We start from the raw sequence: 24,565 nt of genomic DNA on the forward strand, positions 1-24,565 counted from the left end.
CCCGTGTCTAATTCGCTAATTGGGGATTTAAAAGCCCTGCAGATTAACTCTTCAACTTCACAAGCTCTTATCGGCAGCGGAACGCCGCCATTGTTGAACCGGAAACGATCGCCACAACGTACACAAGCTAACAGGATGTTGTCATAGGAGGTGTGAGCACAAGAGGGGTCAAAGTTCAATTCATGACAAGGAAGTGTAGTTGGTCATCCATCAGACAAGTTTAAGTCTCATCTGGCGGTTGGCTAATAAGCGGAAATAAACGTGCATGAGGTTGAAATTCAACCGTGTTGTTCTATCGGGAGGCGTAGTGACTTAAACCAGCGGTAAGTTATGATAAAGTTTAATGAAGACGTGAGTTGTAAGGCTGTGAGTTGAGGAAAAGTCCTCTGGGATAATTCATGCAATGAAAAATGCCATAAGCTGAAGTTAATACTGTTGACACGCAATAAACAACCGTGAACCGAACTGAATCGTTTTGTCGCGCTCCTTCTGTCGTGTTTTATGTGTGTTAGTTCAGTGAGTTTAAAACAAACTTTGCTGCGCTTCCATTAAAAAAAACAAAACAAAAACATTTCTGTTTTTGTTTTTTATCGTCTACAGTAGAAATATAATAATATAGTCCGTAGCCCTTGATATTTACTTTATGAAAAGATCAAGAGAGAGAGGACACGGATAAAGTCAGTTTTTGTTCTATTTTATTGTGATTTCAACAAAATTCATTAAACTCACTGCAGACGTCGATGTGACACCAGAAGTGACGTATTCAGGGTGTCTTTGCTCCAGCTGCAGCCTCATCGGACCGTTTGGTGTGGGCAGGGGACATGGCTGTGGACTGGATCGGGTTCAGCTATGCTGCTCTGGTGATAGCAGGAGGAGTGATGGGTTATGTGAAAGCAGGTAGGAGAGTCACACCACAGTATCTGGTACATATCCATGTACAGCAGCTGAGCATTAAGTCGGCTGATGATTGGGTTGGATGAAGGATGTACTCCAAGTTCCTATGATTTATATGTACAGGTTTCGGGAGAGCTTGTGTGATGGCTTTTATGTGAAAAAGGTAAAAAACAAAACAAAAAAACAAAGCAAAAACTCATGGTAAATCAAAATTATAACCTGGAAAATTGTAAGTAAGGTATAAAGTGCAGTAGAAATACCACAATACTACTCTATAAATACTATTACAAGTAAAAGCCTACATGTTAATAAGAAACAGTCCTTTCAGAGTGTTATTTTATTATTAATACTTTGTATTATAAGATATTATTACTTAATGTTGTAAGCTGTCAGTGTGCAGCTAACTTATATACTGCTGGTGAGTGTAATAGTAAAATGTAAAACTGACATTTTAATAAGCTCCTCATGTGTTTTGAAGGTAAAATCTTCAACTGAATAGTAATTACTAACTTTAAATATCTCAGAATTGTATATGAGTAAATGTACTTAGTTACTTTCCACCATTGATGGTTGACCCCTGTGGGGACAGTAAAGATTTAAGTTGAAGTTGATAAATGTAATGTGTTTAAAATGGGTTTGGTTCATGTCCCCAACAAAGAGCAAGTGCAATTTTTTTTTATATACTTTGCATTTTGCATCATATCAAATATCATAATGGCTAAAGCCCTTTAGAGAGGAGGCGGACTTACCAGTATATCCACCTTCAGCAGCTTCAGTAGGAGTAAGACATGATGCCGGCAAGATTGTGCAGTAGATTACTGCTGTACTCAGAGCTCTAACTGATCTCCAGCGGATCTCCATTGGTTTCCAGTTTATTAGGAGCAAGTAGCTGAACCTAATGCTCAGAATGCTTCCTTCATGAAGGCTATAATGTTTAGTGTGTTTTGAAACTGTTTTCTTTGGTTTGTGTTGCTGTTGAATTACAATTTGTGTGACAATTTCCCTCCCTTTTTTCCCTGAGATGTTCTATGAATTTTTGGAAATTTAGATGTTGAGTTTCTGAGGGGAAAAAGTGGAGAGTTGAGTAAAAGAGAATTCTCCATCTTAAATTCAACGCTTAACTTCAAAATAAAACTCATGTTTCCTTGTCAGGCAGCGTCACCTCCCTGGCTGCAGGGCTCCTGTTTGGCCTGCTGGCTGCAGCCGGTGCTTATCAGGCATCTCAAAATCCCAAGAATGTCTGGCTTTCACTAGGTAAGCGAGTTTCATTTGTCTGACACCGACGGTCCAAATACGCAACACATGGCACCAACCGTTTCCCTCCACTGTGGAAATGCAGGCACCTCGGGAACTCTGAGTGTGGTGATGGGGCTGAGATTTCTCAACTCCTGGAAGTTCATGCCAGCTGGTTTAATGACTTTAGCAAGGTAACACACGATCTCCTCTCCAGATAAGACAAGAGGAAAATGAAGTGACTTGTACAGTAATAATTCCAGGAATAATTCTGTGGAATCACTGTCATGCACTTTAAAAACGATACACTGAACTGATAAAGTACGCAGAGTAGGATATAAGCGTGGCAATCATAACAGTATTTGTATAAACAAATACAAGGTATATACAAATCAATTATGGCGAAGCCAGGTGTGAATGCGCCCTTCTTCTTCTTCAGCCATATGCTAATATAATATTGTGTTTCTTTTCAGCGGACTGGTGCTGGTGAAGATCATCATTGGGATGCTAAGGAGACCACATAAATCTTGAAAACATCTCAAAGTACCTTTTCTGTGTGTCTGTATATATTTTATAGTTTTCTATCGCAGTCTGGTTCTGTATAAAAATGTCATATCTTTAATTACACAAAACAATTTTTATTGTTTGCTGATATTTTCAGTTTGTAAATCTAATGCTGTAAAACAAAAACTTCAGCATCTGTAATAAAAAATAATTTGATTTTCTAGAGAATTATTTAAAAAACACAGACAGCAGAGGTCATGGGAGTCTGATGAGTCACTTTTACAACACTGAACAAAATTATTAGTGTAGCAAATGTAACAACATACTAACAGGAAACACTTCTGCACACTGTTGGCAGTAACACACACTTTTCCGCTGAAGTTTCCTGGCAAAAGTGCACTGGGGACTGAGTCACTGTTGGAGCAGAGCTGTGCTACTGGTGGCCTCCATATTTGGCAGTCCAGTCCACTCGTCCGTGCACTGGCTGGATGTTTGTGCTCTTTGAAAAGGCGTTCTGTCCCATAATGCCGGTGCCAGGGATTTGAGAATTCTGAGATCTGCTCCTCCAGCCTTCATATTCTGAAGGATCATCGTGAAAGAGAAGAAGAGTGTGTTCAGGCTGTAGACGAAGAGAGACATGAGGCTGCGTGTGCTGGTGCTTACCTTCATTTGAGAGCAAAACTTTATTTGAGGAGGGCTTGCACTTGGACGGTTTGATTTTAGACTCGACTCTTAGATCAGCAGCAGGCGACAGATCAACTAGAACATTCAGAAAAATAAAGTGGGCAGCATGCAGGTGGAAAGATGTGACACTGAACAGACTGACCAGAAATCCCCTTCATCAGTCACGGTCCTCTCAGACATTTCTGTCTTTAAGGAGAGCAGTGGCTCCTTTCTAACTCCAGGGGGCGTTTTGCATAACTTTTAGTTAGAGCTGTCCTTGTGATCTGAACAAACTGCACTCCAAACACGAGCGTATAACAGTTCCAGTAGTGACACTGCAACACTGAACCAAGAAAGTCTGACTCACGCAGATAAAATAAAAACTCACTTGCAGAGGTGCCTCCTATGGGTGCCAGAGTCATCCTCTGCCTCCTGTCTGCACCTGTTCCAGGCTTCTGACAAGGTGAGACACGTGTTTTGGTCGGGTTGTTGTAGGTGTTCATGAAGGACTCTGGAAAGGACAATGAAATCCATCACAGGTTACGGATGACCTGCTTAAAACTGCAGTGAAGAGAACAAGTTACAAGTTACTTAATTCTGAATTGCATGAGCTCAAGAACTTAGAATTAAACATCAAAGAATAACATGTTACAGACGGTGGATCTTTTCTCCGTGTATATTCACAATGCACGTCATTGTTTTGTGTCTACTACAGTTTTTCAGCAATGTCAATGTTCTGCAAATGACAGCAAGGCAGATACGTGATCATATGTAACAATAATGGGTGTAATTTTGCTGTGGCAACAAGAAAGCTTTATGTGTTAGTCCTGAACTATACAGGTTATCCTCTTTTCAGTGCAGAAGAAATATCAGTTGCAAACTGTATCAGCTTGCCCTCCGCTGGCAATGATGGATACAAACGTTAAATGGAATTGTTAGAAGGCATTTATAACTTTGAGGAACCCGAATGCCCCGCGTGACAACGTGTACTTTAAGAGCCGTAGTCAAATTGTATATTCAAATAATTAGAAGCATTTTTACACTGCTTGAAATATGAGATGGGACTGTTTTGCTACGTCAGGTCAGAACAATGAGAAAACTTAGACCAGGGTCTCAAATTAACAGTACAGTAAATAAGTATTCATATGTTTCATAGGATAGGACAGGCAGAACAAAGTATTTCTATGAACATTTTGGGAGAAGGAAAAAATATACTTGCAAATTTGTACCCAAAAAGGTTAATTCCCTGACCGGCGCTGCATCTAGCTTATCTCTTTCACAATGTGAGCAGCTCATATCCAGAAAACCACACGCACCTGCGTCTTTAAACAAATACTGCCACTACTCTACACTGCAACCCATCCTCAGGACTGTCTTACCGTCATGTAGAGGGACGTCCAGCCCCTGTCCTCTGCCCCAAAGGTTTTGGCTGACCACCTGGCCTCCTACTGGGGACTTGTTTTTCGGATTCACACCTGAAAAAGGTGTGAACTCTATTTTTCACTTGCAGTTCTGTCCAGCACCTGCTATTCGTCATGTTTCGATGTGCATGCTTTTGAATACCTTTTGCATATTTAGACTGAGTGTGTACACTATGTGGAAAGTACAGTGTAGACACGATTAGTGTTGTTTGTATTAGAAAACATTTTCAGTACTTGTGTAGTTTCACTACCTGTGTTTCACTACTTGTGTAGTGTGTGCAAAGTAATCTAACAGAAACAGCTGTTTTTCATGTAGCATGTTGATGTTTTTTAGTATTTAGAGTATTTAAATTAAATTATCTGTGTTGGTCTTTCATGTTCTTTCACATGTTTTAATCTCACATAAATGTATAATTTATTTCATTTTTCTCTAAAGTTACTGTGTTGTTAGTACACTTAAAGAAATGGAAATGTGATTTTTGTGACACACTGGATTATTTTTTTCTTACCCGGCAGATATCTGGACTGGCGCAGGTAGTGTTGCTTGGCAGATAAGGTGGTGGATTCGGCTCTGTTCAGCCCACTGTTACTCGACTGCTTCGACCCTGTATTGTTCTTGGACTCTGGAAATCTAGCCAAAAACCTGTTATTGTAATATTTTTTTAAACTGCGACGAAAAAAACATCTTTAACATGAAAATCTAAGTAGAGGTCTAACCGACAGCCGGGCCCGCCCAGGGCCTTGTCCTTCAGAGAGCTGATGGTGGGTTTTTTGGAAATTGAAACTCCAGCATCTGCATCCTCGCTGTCGTCCCAGCTGTCGACGGACTTGAAAGACGTCTGGCCCCATCGTCGACGTCCGGTCCTAACTCCACAAGTGCTGTTCTCTGCTCCTGTGGGAGACGCCCTTGTAGGCTTTAAAATGAACATAAAGGAAGAAAAATATGTTTGTAAGCCTGAGGAAGGTCCCATTTTGACATTTACAAGCTGAGAGATACCTACAGCCTGCCAGCTCACTGGTTTCCTGTTTTTCACCAGGCTGAGAGGCTCCTGCTGCCCCTCTGCCTCCACGGTGCAGCACGTCACTTGTTTTGTGCTCTGCTCTATGTTGTTCTGAGGTAGAGGGATCTGCTGAAGGGGTTGGTGGAGAGACTGGCTGCAGGTCTGCCACTCTGCCTGAATCTTGCTTGGCTCACTGGACTCTCGGTCCGTCTTACACAGGGACAGAGGCTTTGTCTCTGCGGCTGCATCGCACATCTTTTCCTGAGCCTTGTGCTGCTCTGAGTGCTTTAGAGGAGCACCGAGCGCCTGGCCGACATGGAAGTACGGATACCGTAGAGCCTGGAACACAAACAGTGCAAATCAAAAGAAAAATAGGCTATATAGACAAAAGTATCCAGACAGACTCTTTATGGGGCTGTTCATCAGGGGTTGGCTCGGCCCCTGACTTCCAGTGAAGGGAAATCTTAATGCTTCAGCATACCAAGACATTTTGGACAATGCTATGCTTCCAACTTTGTGGCAACAGTTTGTTGAAGGCCCTTTTCTATTCCAGCATGACTGTGCCCCAGTGCACAAAGCAAAGCTCCATAAAGACATGGTTGGATGAGTCTGGTGTGAAAGAACCCCAAACCCCCCAACCTCAACACCAATGAACACACCCCCCCCCCTCCTTTTTTTAGGTAATGTTCAAATTCAGGATCCAGATTTATCAAAAATAAGACACTTTCATGGCATATAACATGGCATACATGTATTAAATACAAAGAAAAATAGAAACATTGTAACATAAAAGTGCAGATAAGAACATGGAAATATGGAAACAGACTCTTGTTCCTATGACATGGAATACTATGTAAGAAATATTTTATAATGGATGGTGTAAAATAGGGTGGGGACATGTGGGGACAGTGTGCAGGATTCTCCTTTTGTGTACATTTTCAAGACAAAGTCAGTTGACGTGCATTGGCTCAGCAGTACATCCAGTTTGGTATTACAGTAACTGCCGAGCTCGTTGATTCCCACTTGGGCACCCACGATAAAAATAAATGCACTCAAGGTACTCAGAGGTGTTCAGGATAAAAGTGTTCACCTAAGACATCCTGTTACATTGCAAACACTGTTAACATCCACATCAGTCAGTTGTCTTCACTTTAATCTTTGCACGTTTGTGTGTTTATCCCAACCAATCTATGTTCAAACTTAATGGGTTTTAAATGTACCTGAACAGCACTTGGTCTTTTCTCAGGGTCCCACTGCAGCATGTCCTTCATCAGTGTGATCGCCTCGTTGCTGGCGTTGGGGATCAGGGATCTGAGGCTGGTGGGGACGCACTTTGGGAAACGGAAGTTGATCGAGGCAGCAAGGTTGAAGCCCTCAGGCCAGTTGGACTGATGGAGGTGTAAAGAAGAGAAAACAAGTTTTACCTTTTGAAATGTAGAAGAAATCTAGTGTGTCACAAAAAGAATTTTTGCTACTGGACAGAGAGTGCATCACTATAGTTGATGACGCCTGCTGTGATGGTTCACCTTCTTGAGGGTTCCCAGCACCTGACAGATTTTGAAGATCTCGTCCACCTCGCTGTTGCCAGGAAACAGCGGTCTCAGGGTGTAGAGCTCCGCCATGATGCATCCCACGGCCCAGATGTCGATGGGTGAGCTGTAGGAGTTCGACCTTAGCAGAACCTCTGGGGCTCGGTACCTGTCATAACAGCATGGGAGGATACTCATGGAACATTTGCAGATAGTGATTTCACTCTTCCACGCTCTCTCTTGCTCAGTTAACACAATTTCCCAGAAGGTTTCATTCATTTCAAATGCTTGTGTCTCTTACTAGGAGTAGAAGTAATAAATTCATGATAATGTGTCATAAATAGAGAGTAACAGCCAGCTGATCCTCAGTAGTCTCAAAGTTTGTCTTCCGTCCATTCCTTAACAGGGTTAGTTTTCTCTAGTTAATATCTTTAATATTGGTCTCCTTCAGTGATATCACAAAAGATGTCTATCAGAAAGTTCCATCTACAGGAATTACTCGTACATTGCTCTGATATGCTCTGATCTCACCATCTTGTGGACACATAATCAGTGTACGGTGGCTGGGAGCGGATTTCTCTGGCTAGTCCAAAATCAGCAATCTTAACCAGCTCTGGGCCCATGCAGAGCAAGTTCTCTGGTTTCATATCACGATGGAAATACCCTGAAAAACACGAGACGCTCAAATAAACGTGTGCTAACAAACGTCTAGATTTGGATTGCTTTCTACTCACAAGTTTCTACTGCTATTAACAACCACTAGCACCTTCACTAATAGTACTGACACACACTGATGCATATCACAGTTGTGTTGTGGTGTTTTATCCGATTTTTTATTAAATCTAAATCATTGGGTTAAAACATCTCTGATAAAAAAAGATGTTTTAAAAGCTCAGTGTGTAGGATTTAGGGAAATCTACTGGGAGGAGAATATAATAGTCGGAATTGTTTTTCATTAGTGTATAATCACCTGAAGCTAAAAATCACTGTGTTTTTGAATGAGATTTTCATATCAACAGAAGAAGCGGGTCCTTTTCCATGTTGCAGCGCCATGTTTCTACAGAAGCCCATGACGGCCAAACCAAACACCGGCTCTAGCGAGGGCCTTTTGCATTTTTCAGTGGCCTTTCACATGCTTGAAAGGGGAGGATGAGGTGAGGTGTGCAACGTCTCCACTAGACGCCAATAAATCCTACACAGTGGACTTTTAACCCGACAAAGCACAGTCAAGTCAAGCCTTTAAGGAAACGACAAGGAAAGCAGAAAGACGGGAGGAGTCTCTTACCGTGCTTATGCACAAATGCTAAGCCAGACAACACTTGGAACAGAATGTTCCTTATCTCATTTTCAGAAAACATTTTATCTTCCCTGGCAGCCGCAAAGTGGTCAAAGACAAAAAAAGAAAAGAAAAGAAAAGAAAGACAGGATAAAGAAAAAAAAATATGCAAACAATCATCCATGACTGAGGTGGGAATGACACCAGCACGCACAAGCACTAAAAACAGTGCTGATTTATTTTTTCACTCAGAAGGAAAACTTGTTCAGCTAAGCTGTTGTACCACTCACACATCCTCTTCTCACTGAGGACACAGGAGAAGTGAGTCATTTTGGCTGTGATGCCTGATGTCTTATCAGCTGTCCAGAATTCATATATTTATCAAGTTGTTTTCTGTTTCTTCAATTATGAACTATTTATACCAAGACAACACTGACAGCTTGATAACACGGCATTTTAGAAGACAGAAAAGACAGACGAGTCAGTATTTCTTCTGTCTGTAGTCACCTACCATGTTTATGAATAAAGGAGAGTCCCTGTAATATCTGAAATGTCATGTTTCTGACGACTGACTCAGGGAACAACTTGTTTCTGCAAAAATGGAGACCGACACATGATGACTCAATCTGACCCAAATAATGCTCACATTCCCAATGGTAATAGACAAAACCCTGCACTGCAGAATTACATCACAAAAATAACTCTGTGTACACAGCTGGCGAAAGGCCTGTGTGTGACTTTGCAGCCTCATGTGTTCTTACCTTTCCTTCATGAGCTGATAGAGGTTTTCTTTCATATACTCAAAGACAAAGTAGAGGTAGTCGTTTTCTCTGATGACTTCCCTCAGTTTCACCACATTGGCATGATTCAGCTTCTTCAGTGACTGACACCACAAAGTATTCAGGAGACACACACACAACAGAGTCGATAAGAGTCAATCATATCACAAAAATAAGCCATTATTTGCAAATAATGTACATTAGATATAAATTGATGTCCTGGTGAACAGTGCAAAAATGAGATACTGAATTTATAAAATGGTTTAAAATGATGATATTTCCAAATATTAGTGCTTATACAGCATGAATAAAGCTGTTCTATCAGATTTCCTGTCTGATTCTCACCTTCACCTCTCTTAGATTCAAACATTCATCCCAGGAATAAAATTTCCTCTTCATCCTGTTGGGGAAAAAAACAAACAGATTTGCACATCTGTAGGTATTAATGTTGAGTGTAACTGTCATAGTTAAAGATCAATTTCAGAGTTCACACTCTTCCAGTCCACACTGATTATCAGACTAGACTTTTTACCAAGTGTGGCGGCAAAAAAAATGACTCAGCAGTCATTTGATTGATTAGAGAAAGCTTTGTTCATTCATACTGCTCAGTTCCTAACAAAACAATTTCATTTGGGCAAGCTTTTCTGCTTTATTCATGGTTTATGATGACTTTTGCGGAAATGCACATCAGGTAAGCAAATCTGCTTTACTGGTATTTGTTTTCGTTCAGCACTTGTGTTGAAAACTACTGTATAAAAGCTACCAGATAATACTTTTGAGAGGCTTCTTCACGGTGCTCATGGGCGCCAAAAAATGTCACATCGCAGTCATACCCACACTAAAATAGTATCCTGCGAAACATTTCTGTGTACTTTATTAAATTGTTTTGCACATGTAACCTGTTTTGACTTTACTTCCTTCTTTCTTTCTATACTCCGGTAGACAGAGCAACACTATGTGATGTACTTTCACTCCTGTCGCTGTCATCAGTCGTATCAGCTTGCACTATAACCTTACATTTACAAACACTGCCGGGTGGAGCCTCGTGAACCATTCATTATTCATTTATTGCCTAAGACAGATTCTTAAACAGCTCAGACCTTATAAAGTGGTCAATAGGCACATCAGGAAATTATGGCAACAACGTTAAAACAACGTTACTAATAATATTTAAAAAATGCTTGTGCTTTGGCAAGAACCCTGAATGTTTTGATCTTCAAAATGATCCTTCCATGAGCTTATTTACCGTAAGGGCCTACACACGAGTCACGCTAAGGCAAAAAATACTTGACTCAAAATGAATTTTTCTGTTTTTCTTGTGAGGACGCAACATGTTTAAGCCTAGAGCCTTGAAGCACCTTGCATCAAGCACTCAGGCTTTAATCAGCTTAACGATTCCAGACAAAACAACACAATGTGTCCCTGGCACGTTTACTGGAGCTACGCTCACCTTTTTATGGCCACCAGCTCCCCAGTCTCATTGTTCTTGCCCAGGATCACGCTGCCATATGTGCCATCCCCGAGTTGCTTCAGCGTGGTGTAGCGGTTCATCATCCCCCGGGAGTCCTGAGGCTCCTTCACCAAGCAGCCTTCAGAGTCCCACACAGAACAACAGTTGGTCATTGTAAGCACAGCAACATCCTTCTACAGATAAATGACTTGGCCCTCTAGGCTGCTCTGTCCTGCTGCTACTGTGAGGCTACTTAAAGGCTTTTATTCTTGAAAGATGAATAAAACACGAGCATTCGACCTTTACCTTTCTCTCTGCAGATTAGTGATGAAGGGTGGACATTTACCCACCGAGGGAGAGTGGAAAAGTGACGCTGTCTCGATCCTGCCTGCTGCACTGTCTCACCTGTCCTACGCTAATGCCTTGATGGTGAACAGAGGAAGGGTGATCCCCTGTGAGGGGAAGTGGATTAAAGTTTACATGGGATTAAGAATGTGTGCCAGGAAACGGGCTAACAGGAGTCCCTGAAGACATGGTTTTAACTTACCAAGTGCACTGAGTCTGACAATAGGACCACGGTGACACATTTGTGTTTCCAAAGGTGGGACGAATTTGTGGCCTTTCTAATCAAGACTACATTGATTCCTTTGATTAAGGAACAGAGGGCTTCACCTGGCTTTGTCAGTGATCTTGAGAGGTGTGCAAATGTCATTTCAAACAATTTTTTGACCAAAAAACACCAAGTGTCTGTTGACAGTGATCCTCTCCCCTGTACTGCCAAGCCTGATTTCATTCTTCTTTAATATCTAATTAGCCCACACTGAGGAGGACACCTTATCCTGACTCAAACAAATTAGGGCCAGTGTATTAAGAGCTGACATAATAATAGTAACAGGAGTCAAGTCAGTGCAAGAGTAGACAAATTAGTCAAGATGGTACAGCTTTCTAAAGCCGTCTTCATAAAGGAGCTATAAAATCCAACTAATACCGTTAATCATTAACCATTAACCATCAGTCTATCAAGTTTTACTGTTTTGTTGCATATGCAATTAAGAAAAAGACTCATTTAAGAAACAGAGCAAGCTTCCTGCTAGGGCAGGTAGAACAGCAGACAGGCGGATTTTTTTCACCACAAAAGAAGTTCTTATTAACGTCACATAACTTACCTATAAAACACTATTAAATAATATGGGCCATAATCTATGAACAGCCATTATTTGTGTTTTATAAACCTCTTACAAAGGGCGGATTATTAAAAAGTGGTAGCTTTAGGATTAGGATTGGGTTTCTAACATATCTCCTGATATCAGTTGCTTAAACGTAATTACACTGTAAGAACCAGAGTACAGAACTTAAAACTTAAAACTTTAAACATTTTTCTCTTTACTTGCAATTAGAAGATTTTGATGTTGGCTCATATTGAGCAGAATATCACAAACTTGTAAATGTCGATGCTAAACGGACCTGTAACACTCGGCTAACTATTTCAACACGACATCTGAATGAGTTTGTCATTTAATTTAGCCAGCTAGTTAACGTTAGCAAACGACAAGCAACACTGCTGAGAGTGAATACAGCAAGCTAAGAGAGAAACATTCACCGCCTGTTCAGCCCTCATACTCAACCACACGAAGCTGACAATGTTTACTAAATATTGACCATGTCTTTCATAACATGAGTAAGACCTGAGTAAGGTGTGCCTACCATAGGGGACACTTCTCTGCTGATGAAGGTTACACGGTGATGCTGCTGCTGGTCCTCTCCGTTTGTAAGGGCGGCTTCCTGTCTCCAAGGCAACGCTTAGACTTCCAAAATAAAATGAAATGAGATCATAAACCAGTATATCAACTATAATATTGTGCTGTATATGAAAGTGTATAAATTATGAAAAGCAAAACACACAATAAATATTTTTTATAAATAGCATTTTTTAGATAAATGTATAATATTTTTTAATGATTACAAACGTATGAAGTGTAATATAATTATGATAAATTGAAAATGTGTTATGTTGTTACTGTAATGATCTGAAATCATGATGTGAGACAAACCAGTTGGTAAGCACTTTTTTTTTTTACTGTTGACAAAACAATCTCACCATCAGATCCATTTAGTAGCCATTTTAGAGCCGTAGATTGTATCACAATATCTTCACCACTAGATGGATTCTTCCTCATGGCTGGATTATTATTATTATTATTATTTTCTGAGCACTTTAGGGGCTTCTTGTTCCATGCTGCCTGAGAAAGTTAAGACTTAAAGCTTATTCTTGACCTTGGAAACAGTGGGAGACAGACTAATTACACAAGAGTCCAATTAGCAGCTGCTGAAGAACTTTTGCTTGAACCTCACATTTGTATACTTGATCAAGTAGGATTTTTTTAAACTCAACTTTAAGGTCAACATGGACAAAAAGTCTTAACATTGTCAGAAATGAATGGAACCAATCTATTACAATTCAATGACAAACTAGGAAAACTCCACATCCTGATGATGAGTCAAAAGCTCCAGAACAGCTTCTAAACTGACATACTACCTAAAATAAAGTTACAAAATTAAGTTATAGAGGTGTTTTTGATCCTGTAAAACATAGTGCTAAAAAATTAGGTAATTAGGTGATGCAAATATGCAGTTAATTACATGAACAAAAGTCAAGTGACATGCAAGTTTTAAAGAGTTTTAGGAGCCACAGGGTGTCTGAGGGCCAGTTGGTAATCCAGTCCTGTATTTGGGCTGTAGCTCAAACGAGTCCACCAGTATTAAAACTGTGCAAACTGACACTAAAACTGCCTGTGGCTCATACTATTTGGTTTAATAAGTTAACGCGTTTTACAAGTGCCCCATCTAGTGGTTGCTTTTCAACCCTGCATCTGTTTGTGACCCCTATAACCCAAGTAAAACCAACTCTTCTTTTCTAGCATGAGTAATAACACATGTGACCAGACCCTGAGCAGTAAACACTTATCCCAGTGACCCCCCCACACCCCACACCCCCACACCTAAAAACAACCACACTGTGTTGATGTATAAACACTCGCGATGTAGGTGAAGAGACTGCTGGCAGGAAACTAAAGGTCCAGATATTTCTACACCCTTCACTAAATTTAGGCAAGTTTTACTGCGTTTTAGTCAAAAAGAACATAACAAAATTAAAGAACTGTTTAGCTTATTTTCCTGGAGAGCCCTTGAGACTAACTCAAGGACCCCTCTATGATCCCAGGACGGGGGTATACATTCACATGGGAACATCTGAGCTGATTCGAGGCTCAAAATAGGTCCTGTATACTCAAACAACTGATAAATTACACTTGGATTATGGGAACTAGAAAACATCACAAAATAATCAGAAGACTGCTATAAACAAATTATGTCAGGCCTACGTGTGAACTGGTGGGGCACCACAATGCCTAAGTGACAGCAAACATGTGACTGAAAAGAAGAGTTATTGAGTTATTTTTTAAAAATATATATATTTTTCCTTTTTCAGTAGGCTCGTCTTTGTACTAAAGATTGTTCGTCCATTTGTTGAACCAAGGCTGCATGTAAAGGGAGAGCAGTGAGTCATTTGTGTGATAATAAAGAGCAGGTTCACTATCTACAGTGAGGTAGGTGTCTGTAGACATGCAGGCATGAAATGTGAGGAATGAAAATCATGACCAGCATTCTCGAAATGGCCATACTGTAGTAACATGACGTGCCGTGCATTGCACCTAACAGCTGTGCAGTCAGATTGTTGACTGTCTGCGTAGCGGATAGACGCGTTTCTTTCCCAAGGTTGTGCTTTTGGTTACTTACGGTAAGATGGACCCGCAGTGTCCACTAAAGGATCAGGTGATCCACTAACTACGAAGCGAAGGCTGACTGGGGAAAATGCAAAATGACATATAGCAAATGTCGGAGCATAATTCATTCACATTTTCGGCTCAAATTCGGACTTAAATCGCACCGCTGGAGCTCCAATGTGACGATGGCTCGTTAGGGCTGCTGGCGCAACTGCGATATTTTTTTTTTGATATTTTAATTTATGAAAAATCACATTCACGGGCAGATATTGGTTTCAACATGGGGCTGTGCTACAGTTTGCGTCCCCGGCTCTTCGGGGACCTGAGCGGGTCTATCTCCAACGCTACCTCGGACTCGGACCAGCCGCCGGACGCCGCCGTGCCGACCCGCGCCGGGGGAGCTCGGCAGGAGGACACCGGGGGATGTGGAGAGAGCTCGTCGCTACGCGGCGGCAGCGGCCCGGTGCGCCCCGGGGACCCTGCCAGACTCCCGGCCGGGGAGCACCGCCGTGGAGACACCGGTACCGACGGTGTGCTCATACAGAACGGAGGTGGTGGAGGAGGAGGTGGTGGTGGTGTTGGTGGTGGCGGCGGCGGAGGTGGAGGCAGCGGTAAGGGGACAGGGAAGGACCGCGGCCGACGCTTACAGCTGCTTCAAAAGACTAGCACTCAAAAGCAGAAAAACTGGGACAAATTGCTGGTGGAGGAGAGGGAGGCCGAGAAGGAGGCGAAGAAAGTCAGTAAGAATATTGACAGGGCGCTGAAGGAGCTCAAACGGGAGTATAAACAGACTCATCGGCTGCTGCTGCTCGGTAGGTTGTGTACCTCTCTGTTGTTGTTGTTGTTGTTGTGGGACTGGGAGGCCGTTTTATTATTAGAAATCAAAAGCGTACTGGTCTTTTCACAAATTATGTCACTGCTCTGGCGAGGCCTATCGCCACATCTGTTGGCTTGGCTGTGAAGACTACCCCTGCGGCTGTCAGTGACAAATGATGAAGATGGACGTTCAGACTCAGAGGGCCTCTTACCGTAATATTTGGGGTGAATGTAGAAAAGCCATTTAAACAGCCCGTGGGCTGTCAAAATGGACCCGTATGCTCAGGTTTTCACAGACCACTTAGCTTTTGGATATCGGGCCATATTTAATCAGAAAAATGTGTACAGTATTGCACAATATAGTATAGTATAGTATAGTACAGTATGGTACAGCATGGTATAGTATAGTATAGTGAGTGTAGTACAGCATAGTATAGTATAGCATAGTATAGTACAGTATAGTGTTGTATAATATAGTGCAGTATGGTATGGTATAGTAGCATAGGATTACAGATGAAAACACCTTTTGATTAGCTGTAACATATTTAGAGTAGAGCCTAATTCTTTTTCATAAATGTGGTATAGTAGAGTATAGTGTAGCATAGTGGCCTGTAGCATAGTAGAGTACAGTTGTATATAATTAGTCCGCTCAGTGCACAGATGTGTAGAAGACCACTTACGTGTGTCAGGTTATGCTCTCTCTGAAAACTAGCATATAATGCTACAGTGTAAGAGAGTATCTGTCTAGAGACTTATGACAAAGTTTTTAAAATAAATCAATATATGTATCGTAGAAGTATAGTGTAGTGGCCAGTAGTATAGAGTGTTGAATGGGGTAACATAGATTATACCAAGATATAGAGAGAGGGCTCCTAGCTTTGGCTCCTGGGCCATATTTGCTCTGAAGATCCAGACAGTATAATATAGTACAGCATGGTGTTGTAAAGATTAATATACAGTGTTTAGTAGGTTTTAGTATACAAAGCCTAAGTATAAGTAGAGACAAATTTACTATAAGGCGTACAAATAAATGTATAGTATAATAAAGTAGTATGGTATAGTAAAGTATCCGTTGTAGGTTTTAGAATACAGTAATGTGACGTATAAAGGCAAATGAGCTTTTTGTATTTGATTTATATACTTGAATATATTCTTAATTTATCTTAAATTATGTTTTTAGCAGTGTAGTATGGCATAATAGAGTACTGTATAATGTACTATATTGACCTGTAATGCAATATGTTCAGGGACACCAAGTGAAAAATAGCATTTGACTAACTGTTGCATATTTACAACAAGAGTAATAAAAATAAATGTACAACACAGTAGATTAGAGTGTAGTATAGTCACCTGCAGTATAGCACAGTAGAGTGCTGTACAGTATAGTGTATTATAGATTATAGTTTAGTAGTCTTGGTTACTTGTTGGTTTAGTTGTATCCGTAATAAATTAAAGAGCACATGTCATTTTCAGGCCAGTTTGCAGTTTATTAACTCGCTGGAATCCTGTGAGTGACAGTTTATACAATTTATCAAAAGACTTTCCAAATATCAGTCAGCAGCATTCCAGTATTGTAAATTCAGTGTGTTTCGAGATGGAGACCAGACCTTTCTAACCCTGTTGCCCCACTCCTATACATTACAACATGTTTCATCCACTGCACACACACACACCGAGCAGATAATTTAATATCCATTTTAACCGATTTAACAGCTGCTTCTGAGAGCAGTAGTTTAATTTACAGTGTAACACTCCCTTTGAGCTTGCAGGTCATTTTAGGTATTTTACCACAACACGGTGACCATCTCTGTAGTGGACGTCTGACACAGTATGTAAGTTTTTGAAAAAATTCTGCGTAGATCAGGAACAGGAGCTTCAGTGTCAGCCACCCCGATTAGGAAAAACGATGTTTAAATGTAGAGACGTTTATGATAAAAATAGAACTCATCCACTTTCAGTTTCGACAGTCACACTTAATACCATATTGCTCGTATTTACTCTACTTTAAACAGTGCTGTGCTTCGTTACTCTATATAATAAATGGCTGCCAGTTTAATTTCCTGAGTAAACAGCTCTCTGTAATTACACACAGGAAGAAATGGCTCATCCTAATGAAGTCACACAGGGAAGTGTCATACATTCTTCCATGAGCTTCTGTCGAAAGCTACACGCCGTGTGTGTGACCCGTGTCACTGTGTCATTTCAGCATGTCATTATGGTTTTGGCGGTTTTCTTCATCACTATGTAATCACAATTATTTTCAGAGCTATCTGTCCTGGTACACCCAGGAGCCTCAGCACGAGCCGCAGGCCACGTCTGGTTTTTCTTAAGAGGCCTTTGGGACTTTGTGTCCTCCAGGTCTCTCCAGTAGGACTCTTGTTGCATGCTGGAGGACTGAGGTGGTTTGTGTTGCTCTGAAAGTGGACACCTTTCAAATAGTGTTACATTTCAAGGCAATGTATGCTAGCTAATCTGGGTCACTTTATCTGTTTGCATTTGCTGCAGGTATTTAGTCAAATAATGATAGCCATAAGGAAGTATTGTTTGTCCTAAATGTACCGCCACGTTCAGCTTGTGATGGAGCTGGAACGCAGTCTTAGTCACATTTGTAGTTCCTTCAGTTTTCTAATGTTTGATCATGTGGAATCACATTTTGGATATCTAGCAGTATACGCACAGGGATGACAAGTTATCATTTTAGACATAGCTTTACCTTACAATGCTTTTAAAAAGCAAAAGTTTTAGAAAATGGCTGTTCAAAATAATCCTAAATAAACTGATAATAAATGTCTCCTATTGTTGAATTCAGCTTGGGTTCAGCAATGACAAAAGGCTTTCTTGAAGTTTTGGAAGTATATCACAGTTAGGGGAAAGTATTTAAAAGTGAAAGTATTTTTTTTAATTGAATATGAAACTGTTTCTCATTTTTGACAATAATACACAAACTTCACCTGCTCTAATCTAAAGTGCAGTAAGTAAACCTGCTCATTTGACGATGCATAAATCAGATGTTTCAGAGGAAAGTGGCCTGATAAAACTTAACTTAACTTGATAAAGAAAAATATGTAAAAATATATAAGACTTATGTATGTAGTATGTAAGACTCCATATGTAGAAAAATTAATTGACCATTAAGTATTTTGATACTTGCTCAGTTAAGTCTTTGTAAAGCAGAGATGCCCTCACTGGTTTCAGCTTCTCAGATGTAAATAGTATTTCTTGTTTGCCTGTGAGGGGCATTTTTCACTGTAGTCTGACGTATCATAGACCAAACGACCAATTGCTTAATCAAGTAAATAACAATAATAATTATCTTTAGTTGCACTGTTGCTATGACCAGAGTGCAGTTGCTTTTGGCTAAAACCTTGTGAGTTTGTATTTTAGACATGTGAAGTCAAGTACGTGATTGTCACAGTCCTGAAATCTACTAAAGGATTTCCGCTTGAAGGCACTGAAGGCAACATTAGGCCAAAACCGCTTGTAAAAAGGCATTAACAAACTAAACTTATTCAAGCAGGACAGTTCAGTTTAATTAATTTAATAGAGTTCCTTTAGACTTTATAGTGTGGTACATGGACACAGGAATACAGAGATGGCAACTGGAAGGCAAGTTCCTATTATTTCCTGGAAAGGAAGTTACTTTATTGTTAGGTCTCCTGGATCTGACTCTGTACAGGCCTGTGATAATATCTCTTACAGCTTTCCTAGATGTCCTTAACTGGCTGTTTCATATCTCAGTCTTATCACCCTTCATGAGCCTGAACAACAGGCTGCTAGCAATGTAGTACACTCATGGACAGAAACAGTCACTGAAACCAGCTGGGCAGGCCAATGAGTAGCTTGTTGGAAGCCGCTGATTGTTGTGTTTTGTAGGTTGATTTTTTTTTCTTTTTCTTTTTTTTATTTTGGAGCCACTGTCGCTGCACGTGAGGCCATATTTTGGAAAAGCTTACTCATCCACAGAAGCACACAGTGGGACGTATAGCCCTGTTGACTCACCTGACTCTAATACAAGTAGAGTCAGGTGAACTTTGCTTCCGTCTAAATGGGTTTTATCATTGACCATTGCTGAACTTTGCTACTAACTGCGCACTCCCAGTTAATGTAATAACCAACACGAGGCACTGTGGTATGAGTTACGGTCATATTTATGATAGTGATAGCTGAGCCGCAGTGCGAGCTGTCTTCATATTCGTATGGGTTGAATCAAAGTGAAGCACACCACACCAGAAGGACGCTGGACTGCGTTTGTTCCCCAGGTTTTGCTTTCTGTGTAATTTGCACTTCATCAAGAGCCCCTGTCCCTGAAGAGAGAGTGCCATAAAGTTCTTTGTGGCTTCAGAAAAGAATTCAGGGAGGCTAATTTTAGCTGGATATCATTTGGATGTGTGCCCCTTTTTTATAGTACATGTTTCAGTCACAGTCCGTACTAGCAAATAAGCAAAGAAGATTTACACACAGGAAGGAACTCCTTTTAAGTGTCAGGTATTGTTGTGTTTATTTGATTAGTTCACCAGCAGCTGGAATCTTCACCCAGCCAGGAAAGCCCATGTATGACTATGACTATGTTTAATTAATTTATTATAGTACATTAATTTTTTTAGGGCCTCCTATTATATTTTCAAAATAATCAAATCGCTGATTAGCAGCTCTTTTTAAGGATCTTGTATCACCGGCAGTGTGGTTGCCATTTTGCAGCACAGGTCCACTATCAGTCTGAAAATAGTAAAAACCTCTTTTTCGGACATTGAAAAGAGAATTTACTTGTCCTAGAGTATTTTTAGATCAATGCATTTGCTATGTTTACATAAGTGAAGGATCGAAAAACTTATCCAAATACTGCACATGCACACACACACTGACAGAGACATTAATTATGAAAAGATAACAGCTACTATTCCTTAAATATATCATAACAGTAGCTTGATGCTCCCCTCCAGACATGTTTGAAGACATACAGAAATAATCTGCTTTGATTAATAATTTCTGTCTTGATATGAAAAAGGAAGGATTCATTTAAAAACAAAAAAAAGTTTAACTGCTGGACACAAGATGTCTCTTACTTCACTTAAAGGTGAATTCCCAGTTTGTGTTAGTGTGTGTAACTAGTCATGACAGCAGAAAGTCATGCAGGAAAGGCCTTAAAGGTCTTAAACCCAGACGTAACGTGAGCACAGACAAACTTTGACAGCCTCTGCACAAGTGAAACTAAAACATCCAAGTGAAGTAACAGTAAGCAAAACACATTTCAGAGCGAAGGGGGATTTTAAAGGAAATGTTCAGTATTGCAAGTTTAACATAAATATCTGACAGCGCTTCCTAAAAAGGTGATATTTTCTACAACAAAATCACATTCTGCATCATTCAAACTGAGTTGAGAGTCACCTCGGCGTGTATGCTGTGCTGCCTCTTAACCACTAGGGAGTGATGTGGGCCAGTCACTTGTTTTGACCTTGCTTTCAGAGGTGGGGAGAAAGCGTTTTCTTTCTTTTCTTTCCTTGTCTTTTCCTCTTTGATGGGGGTGGGGGGGTGTTAGTAGTATTTTCATAACACTATAGGTGAGATCAGGGTTCAAGTTGTGCTCTGCATTCTGCAAAAACTTTGTTGCACTCGTGTCAGTACATAAAACAAGTATTTTGTATTGTATTTAAATAATGGGGATATAATAGCACACTCCTGGTTACATATTACACAAATAATCATTCATGCCTGCCTTCCTGACTTGAATGCAGCAGTGTAGTATTGTATGTTAGCTCAATGTTCAGGCAGACTTTCATTTCTGTCACACATATAGACAGAGACATTAATAAGGAAATATGTGTGCTGCATGTAACACAGTGGTGGTTAGGTATATGCAAAGTTCTGTGTTGGTTAGTCAGAAGTCAGACCTTTCCAAACCCACACCCCGTTTTGGTCTCATGAAGAGGAAGCCACAGCAAGCTAAACACAAATGTCAGGCAATGCTCACAACAGTGACTGTCAGTCTATTTCCTCCTTATTGACAAAAGCATGACTTACACTGCCAGAGTGTTGGTATTGTGATGAGGGCCCTTTTTTTTTTTTTTTTTTTTTAAGATGTTTGAAGATGAACACCAGTTAGCGTGTTACTATACAGCAGCTATTAGTGAGTTTTCCATTGTTTTTCCCCTCGTGTTTTATTTTTTGACTTATGTTGATCTTAAAGACTTTAAAGTTTTGTTGTTGTAATTGTTAGCCTTGTGTAGTTTTACCTTTCTGTTTTGGCATGTGATGTTTATATTTCGATTTCAGGCTGCATGGCTTGTCTGTGTTGCTTCAGTTTTGCCATGTGAAGCACTTTGGACTGCATGTTTGTATGAAAGGCTCCGTATAAATAAAGTTAAGTTGAGCTGAGGTGTATACAAATAACAGACGAACTTTCGGATGAAGGGTCTCTGGGACAAACCGTTTGTCCTGTGGTGGTCCGCAGTTAAGAGTTAATTTATTTCATTTATTCTAGTCTTTGGCAGGTAACCATTTATGAAAAAAGTTGGCATGATGTTGGCGAAATTTGGAAACGCAGTACATTTTTTCTCTAGAAAACCTGTAAGATGAACAGCTCACATGGAGCTTTTTGTGAACCTTATCATACTTAATGGTAATTTTTTTCCTTCTTAAAAGAAATATTCTAACCTGATCAAACTGAAATAGTATCTCCATAATTTCAAAGTAAGAAGAACTTCTCACATATATATGTGTATATATAAGTAAATATTACAATACAACAGTGTAAAAATACTCTGTTACATGTAAAAGTCATTCAAAAGTTTTCTTAAGTAAATGCACACAAGAGTTATCAGCAAAATGTACTCAAAGTATCAAATGTAAAATATTGTTATATATTATATTACAAAATTATTAGCATCATATTTTGTATCACGTTTTATATGTAAAATCTTAACCTATAAAGTAACTAAGGCTGTCAGATAATGTAGTAAAAGTAGAAATAATGCTCTATAAAAATACTCCATTACAAGTTAAAGTTCTGGATTGGTAAGTAAAAGTACTTATTATTAGCAAAATGTAGGCTACTTCTCATATCAAAGAGTAAAAGTACTCTCACACACTCATTTTATATTAGATTAGTACTACTGATGCACTAATGTGTAAACAGTGTTTTACTGCTGTAGTTGATCAAGGTAGAGCCATTTTTAACTTCATCTTTAACGGTGTATCATATTTTATTAGCTCGTTGTTTGTTTTGTTTGTAAAATCTTAATCAGCAAAATAACTGAAGCTGTCAGATTATTGTAATGTGAAAGTAAAGTAAAGTAGGTGCAGTGGAGTGGAAGTATAAAGCAGAATGAAATGGAAATACTCGAGCAAACTACGAGCACCTCAAAAGTAAACTTAACTGCATACAGTAATTGGGTATACCTACATGTACTAAGTTACATCGCACTGCTGCTTTACTGCACATTACAAATTGCCCCTGTGTATATTGTCCTTGTCACTCCCACACTGACACAGTACTTCCTACTTTACAGACTAAAAATGTTAATTTAAAAGATCTTACAAAATTTGAAGCATTGTTATTGATGATAATACCTTTACATGAAGTAGTCAATGGAAGTAAATTTGCTTTTAAAATACTTCTTACATGTCAACAGTTATAATTAAATAATATGATACTTACAACAATACCAATAAGATGGGGCATTTTGGACAATTACTATTTTTACTTTTGATACTTGAAGTTCATTTTGTTACATATACGTCCGTACTTATACTTGTGAGCTAGTTAGCACTACTTATACTGAAGTAGGTAAACTGAGTACTTCCTGCACCGCGTAGTAGTAATCCTCATTCTCTGCAGGACTAGTATAGTGCCCCCCCCGGCCGCCCGAACGTGTAGAGTATAAACTACAAAGACAGGTGAAGCCCAATGCACACACTGTAAATGGGTTGCCAGTTTGGGTCAGGGCCACATCACAGACCGGAGGCCAAGAAGAAGAAGAAGAAGAAAGGAAAGAAGAAGAAGAAGAGGAGTAGACCCAGCCCCTCTTTAAGCCACCATAGAGGCGTCCGGGTTTCCACCCCTTTGCCGATTAGTTTGATAGCAGGATAGCGAAGGACTACTAAATTGGGAAAGACCCCTCTCACTTTGACACACAAGTTATAAAATGCTATATCAGTGCGGGTCGTTAATGTTACAGTTTAACGCAGGTTTGTTTTCCACCTCCACGGTCCGCGGTTACTTCCTGGTGCCACAGAGAGAGGCAGTGCTGAGTTAAAGAGACAGAAATACTGATAGAAATTCAGATAGAAAAAAATACTGAGAGAAGAGAGGGGTTGGAGACGCGATAGGAACAGTTGACTGGATTCCCAGAAATTGAAAACCCTCTCTCTCTCTTCCTATTTATATGTATTTTTGATATTTCTTTGTTTAACCGAGTCGTTATTCTTCGCGGGTTTGTAAACTAACAAACGGTTTGGATGACGGTCGGCTGCGGCTAAAGCGGAATTGTAACGGGGAACATATTCCTCCCTCCGACGGAGAAGCCTCGCAGAGATTTTTTTTTCCTTTTTTATTTTACAGTAGACTCATTCCTGTGTCATTTTAAACAACGACGAAATCATCCCGGGTGTAATTTTATATTTTTTAACGATTCCACAAGGAAGGGTTAGGGCGACGGAAGATGGGTTGTTTGGGCAACAGCAAGACTGAAGATCAACGCATCGACGAAAAGGCACAACGAGAGGCTAATAAAAAGATAGAAAAGCAGTTGCAAAAGGAAAGACAAGCTTATAAAGCCACACACAGGCTCCTATTACTGGGTAAGGCTGATTTACATGTGGTGGCTATCTGAAATGTAAGCTAACCGTAATCCCTTTCGTTTACCGAACACGTAGCCCCATTTGACAGCGCTTGCAATAATATGTCATGGGGGTGGATATTGATGGAAGCGAAGCTCCAAGAGCCTACAATTAAAACTGCCTCCATGTCCAAAACATGTATGGTTTTGTCGCTAACCTTGGTGTGCCTGTCCGTGTTCACTTGGTGATATTTTTATGTATTTTCTTGGTCTATTTTCGAAGGTGCGGGAGAGTCCGGAAAAAGCACCATTGTGAAGCAGATGAGGATTCTACACGTCAACGGCTTCAACGCGGAGTGAGTGCTATTCCGTACACTTATTAAATAGCTTCGTTTAGGGCTTAAAAATGATATTAATGCTTATTTTTATGGCTTCTCTCCTAA

At 40.1% G+C, this 24,565-nt stretch overlaps 3 protein-coding genes across 15 annotated transcripts in view; 2 read left to right on the plus strand and 1 right to left on the minus strand.

Moving 5' to 3' along the window:
• The first annotated feature begins 154 nt into the window (after positions 1 to 154).
• LOC124069016 (transmembrane protein 14C-like) lies at positions 155 to 2,848 on the plus strand. Of its 4 annotated transcripts, none has more exons than XM_046407702.1 (5): positions 155 to 323; positions 784 to 897; positions 2,047 to 2,148; positions 2,234 to 2,321; positions 2,601 to 2,848. In XM_046407702.1, the coding sequence occupies exons 2-5, from the start codon at positions 822 to 824 to the stop codon at positions 2,656 to 2,658; spliced, it is 324 nt and encodes a 107-aa protein (XP_046263658.1). In that variant the 5' UTR covers positions 155 to 323; positions 784 to 821; the 3' UTR covers positions 2,659 to 2,848. The 4 variants fall into 4 exon arrangements, with proteins under 4 accessions (XP_046263658.1, XP_046263660.1, XP_046263659.1 ...); XM_046407704.1 differs by having other exon boundaries at positions 787 to 897; XM_046407703.1 differs by having other exon boundaries at positions 156 to 323; positions 735 to 897.
• On the minus strand, positions 2,828 to 24,458 carry LOC124069011 (serine/threonine-protein kinase MAK-like). 7 transcript variants are annotated; one of them, XM_046407688.1, is made up of 16 exons: positions 24,341 to 24,457; positions 12,455 to 12,555; positions 11,057 to 11,172; positions 10,751 to 10,889; positions 9,646 to 9,700; positions 9,283 to 9,404; positions 9,033 to 9,112; positions 7,777 to 7,909; positions 7,243 to 7,414; positions 6,937 to 7,104; positions 5,717 to 6,055; positions 5,433 to 5,629; positions 5,225 to 5,346; positions 4,674 to 4,769; positions 3,683 to 3,805; positions 2,828 to 3,390 (listed from the first exon to the last, which is right to left on the minus strand). In XM_046407688.1, the coding sequence occupies exons 4-16, from the start codon at positions 10,852 to 10,854 to the stop codon at positions 3,065 to 3,067; spliced, it is 2,037 nt and encodes a 678-aa protein (XP_046263644.1). In that variant the 5' UTR covers positions 10,855 to 10,889; positions 11,057 to 11,172; positions 12,455 to 12,555; positions 24,341 to 24,457; the 3' UTR covers positions 2,828 to 3,064. The 7 variants fall into 7 exon arrangements, with proteins under 7 accessions (XP_046263644.1, XP_046263643.1, XP_046263645.1 ...); XM_046407687.1 differs by having other exon boundaries at positions 11,057 to 11,202; XM_046407689.1 differs by lacking the exons at positions 12,455 to 12,555; positions 24,341 to 24,457 and adding an exon at positions 11,298 to 11,450.
• LOC124069012 (guanine nucleotide-binding protein G(olf) subunit alpha) overlaps positions 14,582 to 24,565 on the plus strand; it is a 53,707-nt gene continuing 43,723 nt past the window's right edge. Inside the window, exons 1-2 of one of the 4 annotated variants that reach the window (XM_046407693.1) lie at positions 14,582 to 15,344; positions 24,406 to 24,478. In XM_046407693.1, coding sequence (XP_046263649.1) covers positions 14,813 to 15,344; positions 24,406 to 24,478 — 605 coding nt within the window. In that variant the 5' untranslated portion in view covers positions 14,582 to 14,812. Of the gene's footprint in view, positions 15,345 to 23,316; positions 24,145 to 24,405; positions 24,479 to 24,565 lie in introns of those variants that run through there. The other 3 variants (XM_046407695.1, XM_046407696.1, XM_046407697.1) reach the window with 3 other exon arrangements.

The sequence above is a fragment of the Scatophagus argus genome, chromosome 13 (assembly GCF_020382885.2).
Source record: "Scatophagus argus isolate fScaArg1 chromosome 13, fScaArg1.pri, whole genome shotgun sequence".
NCBI lineage: Eukaryota > Metazoa > Chordata > Actinopteri > Scatophagidae > Scatophagus > Scatophagus argus.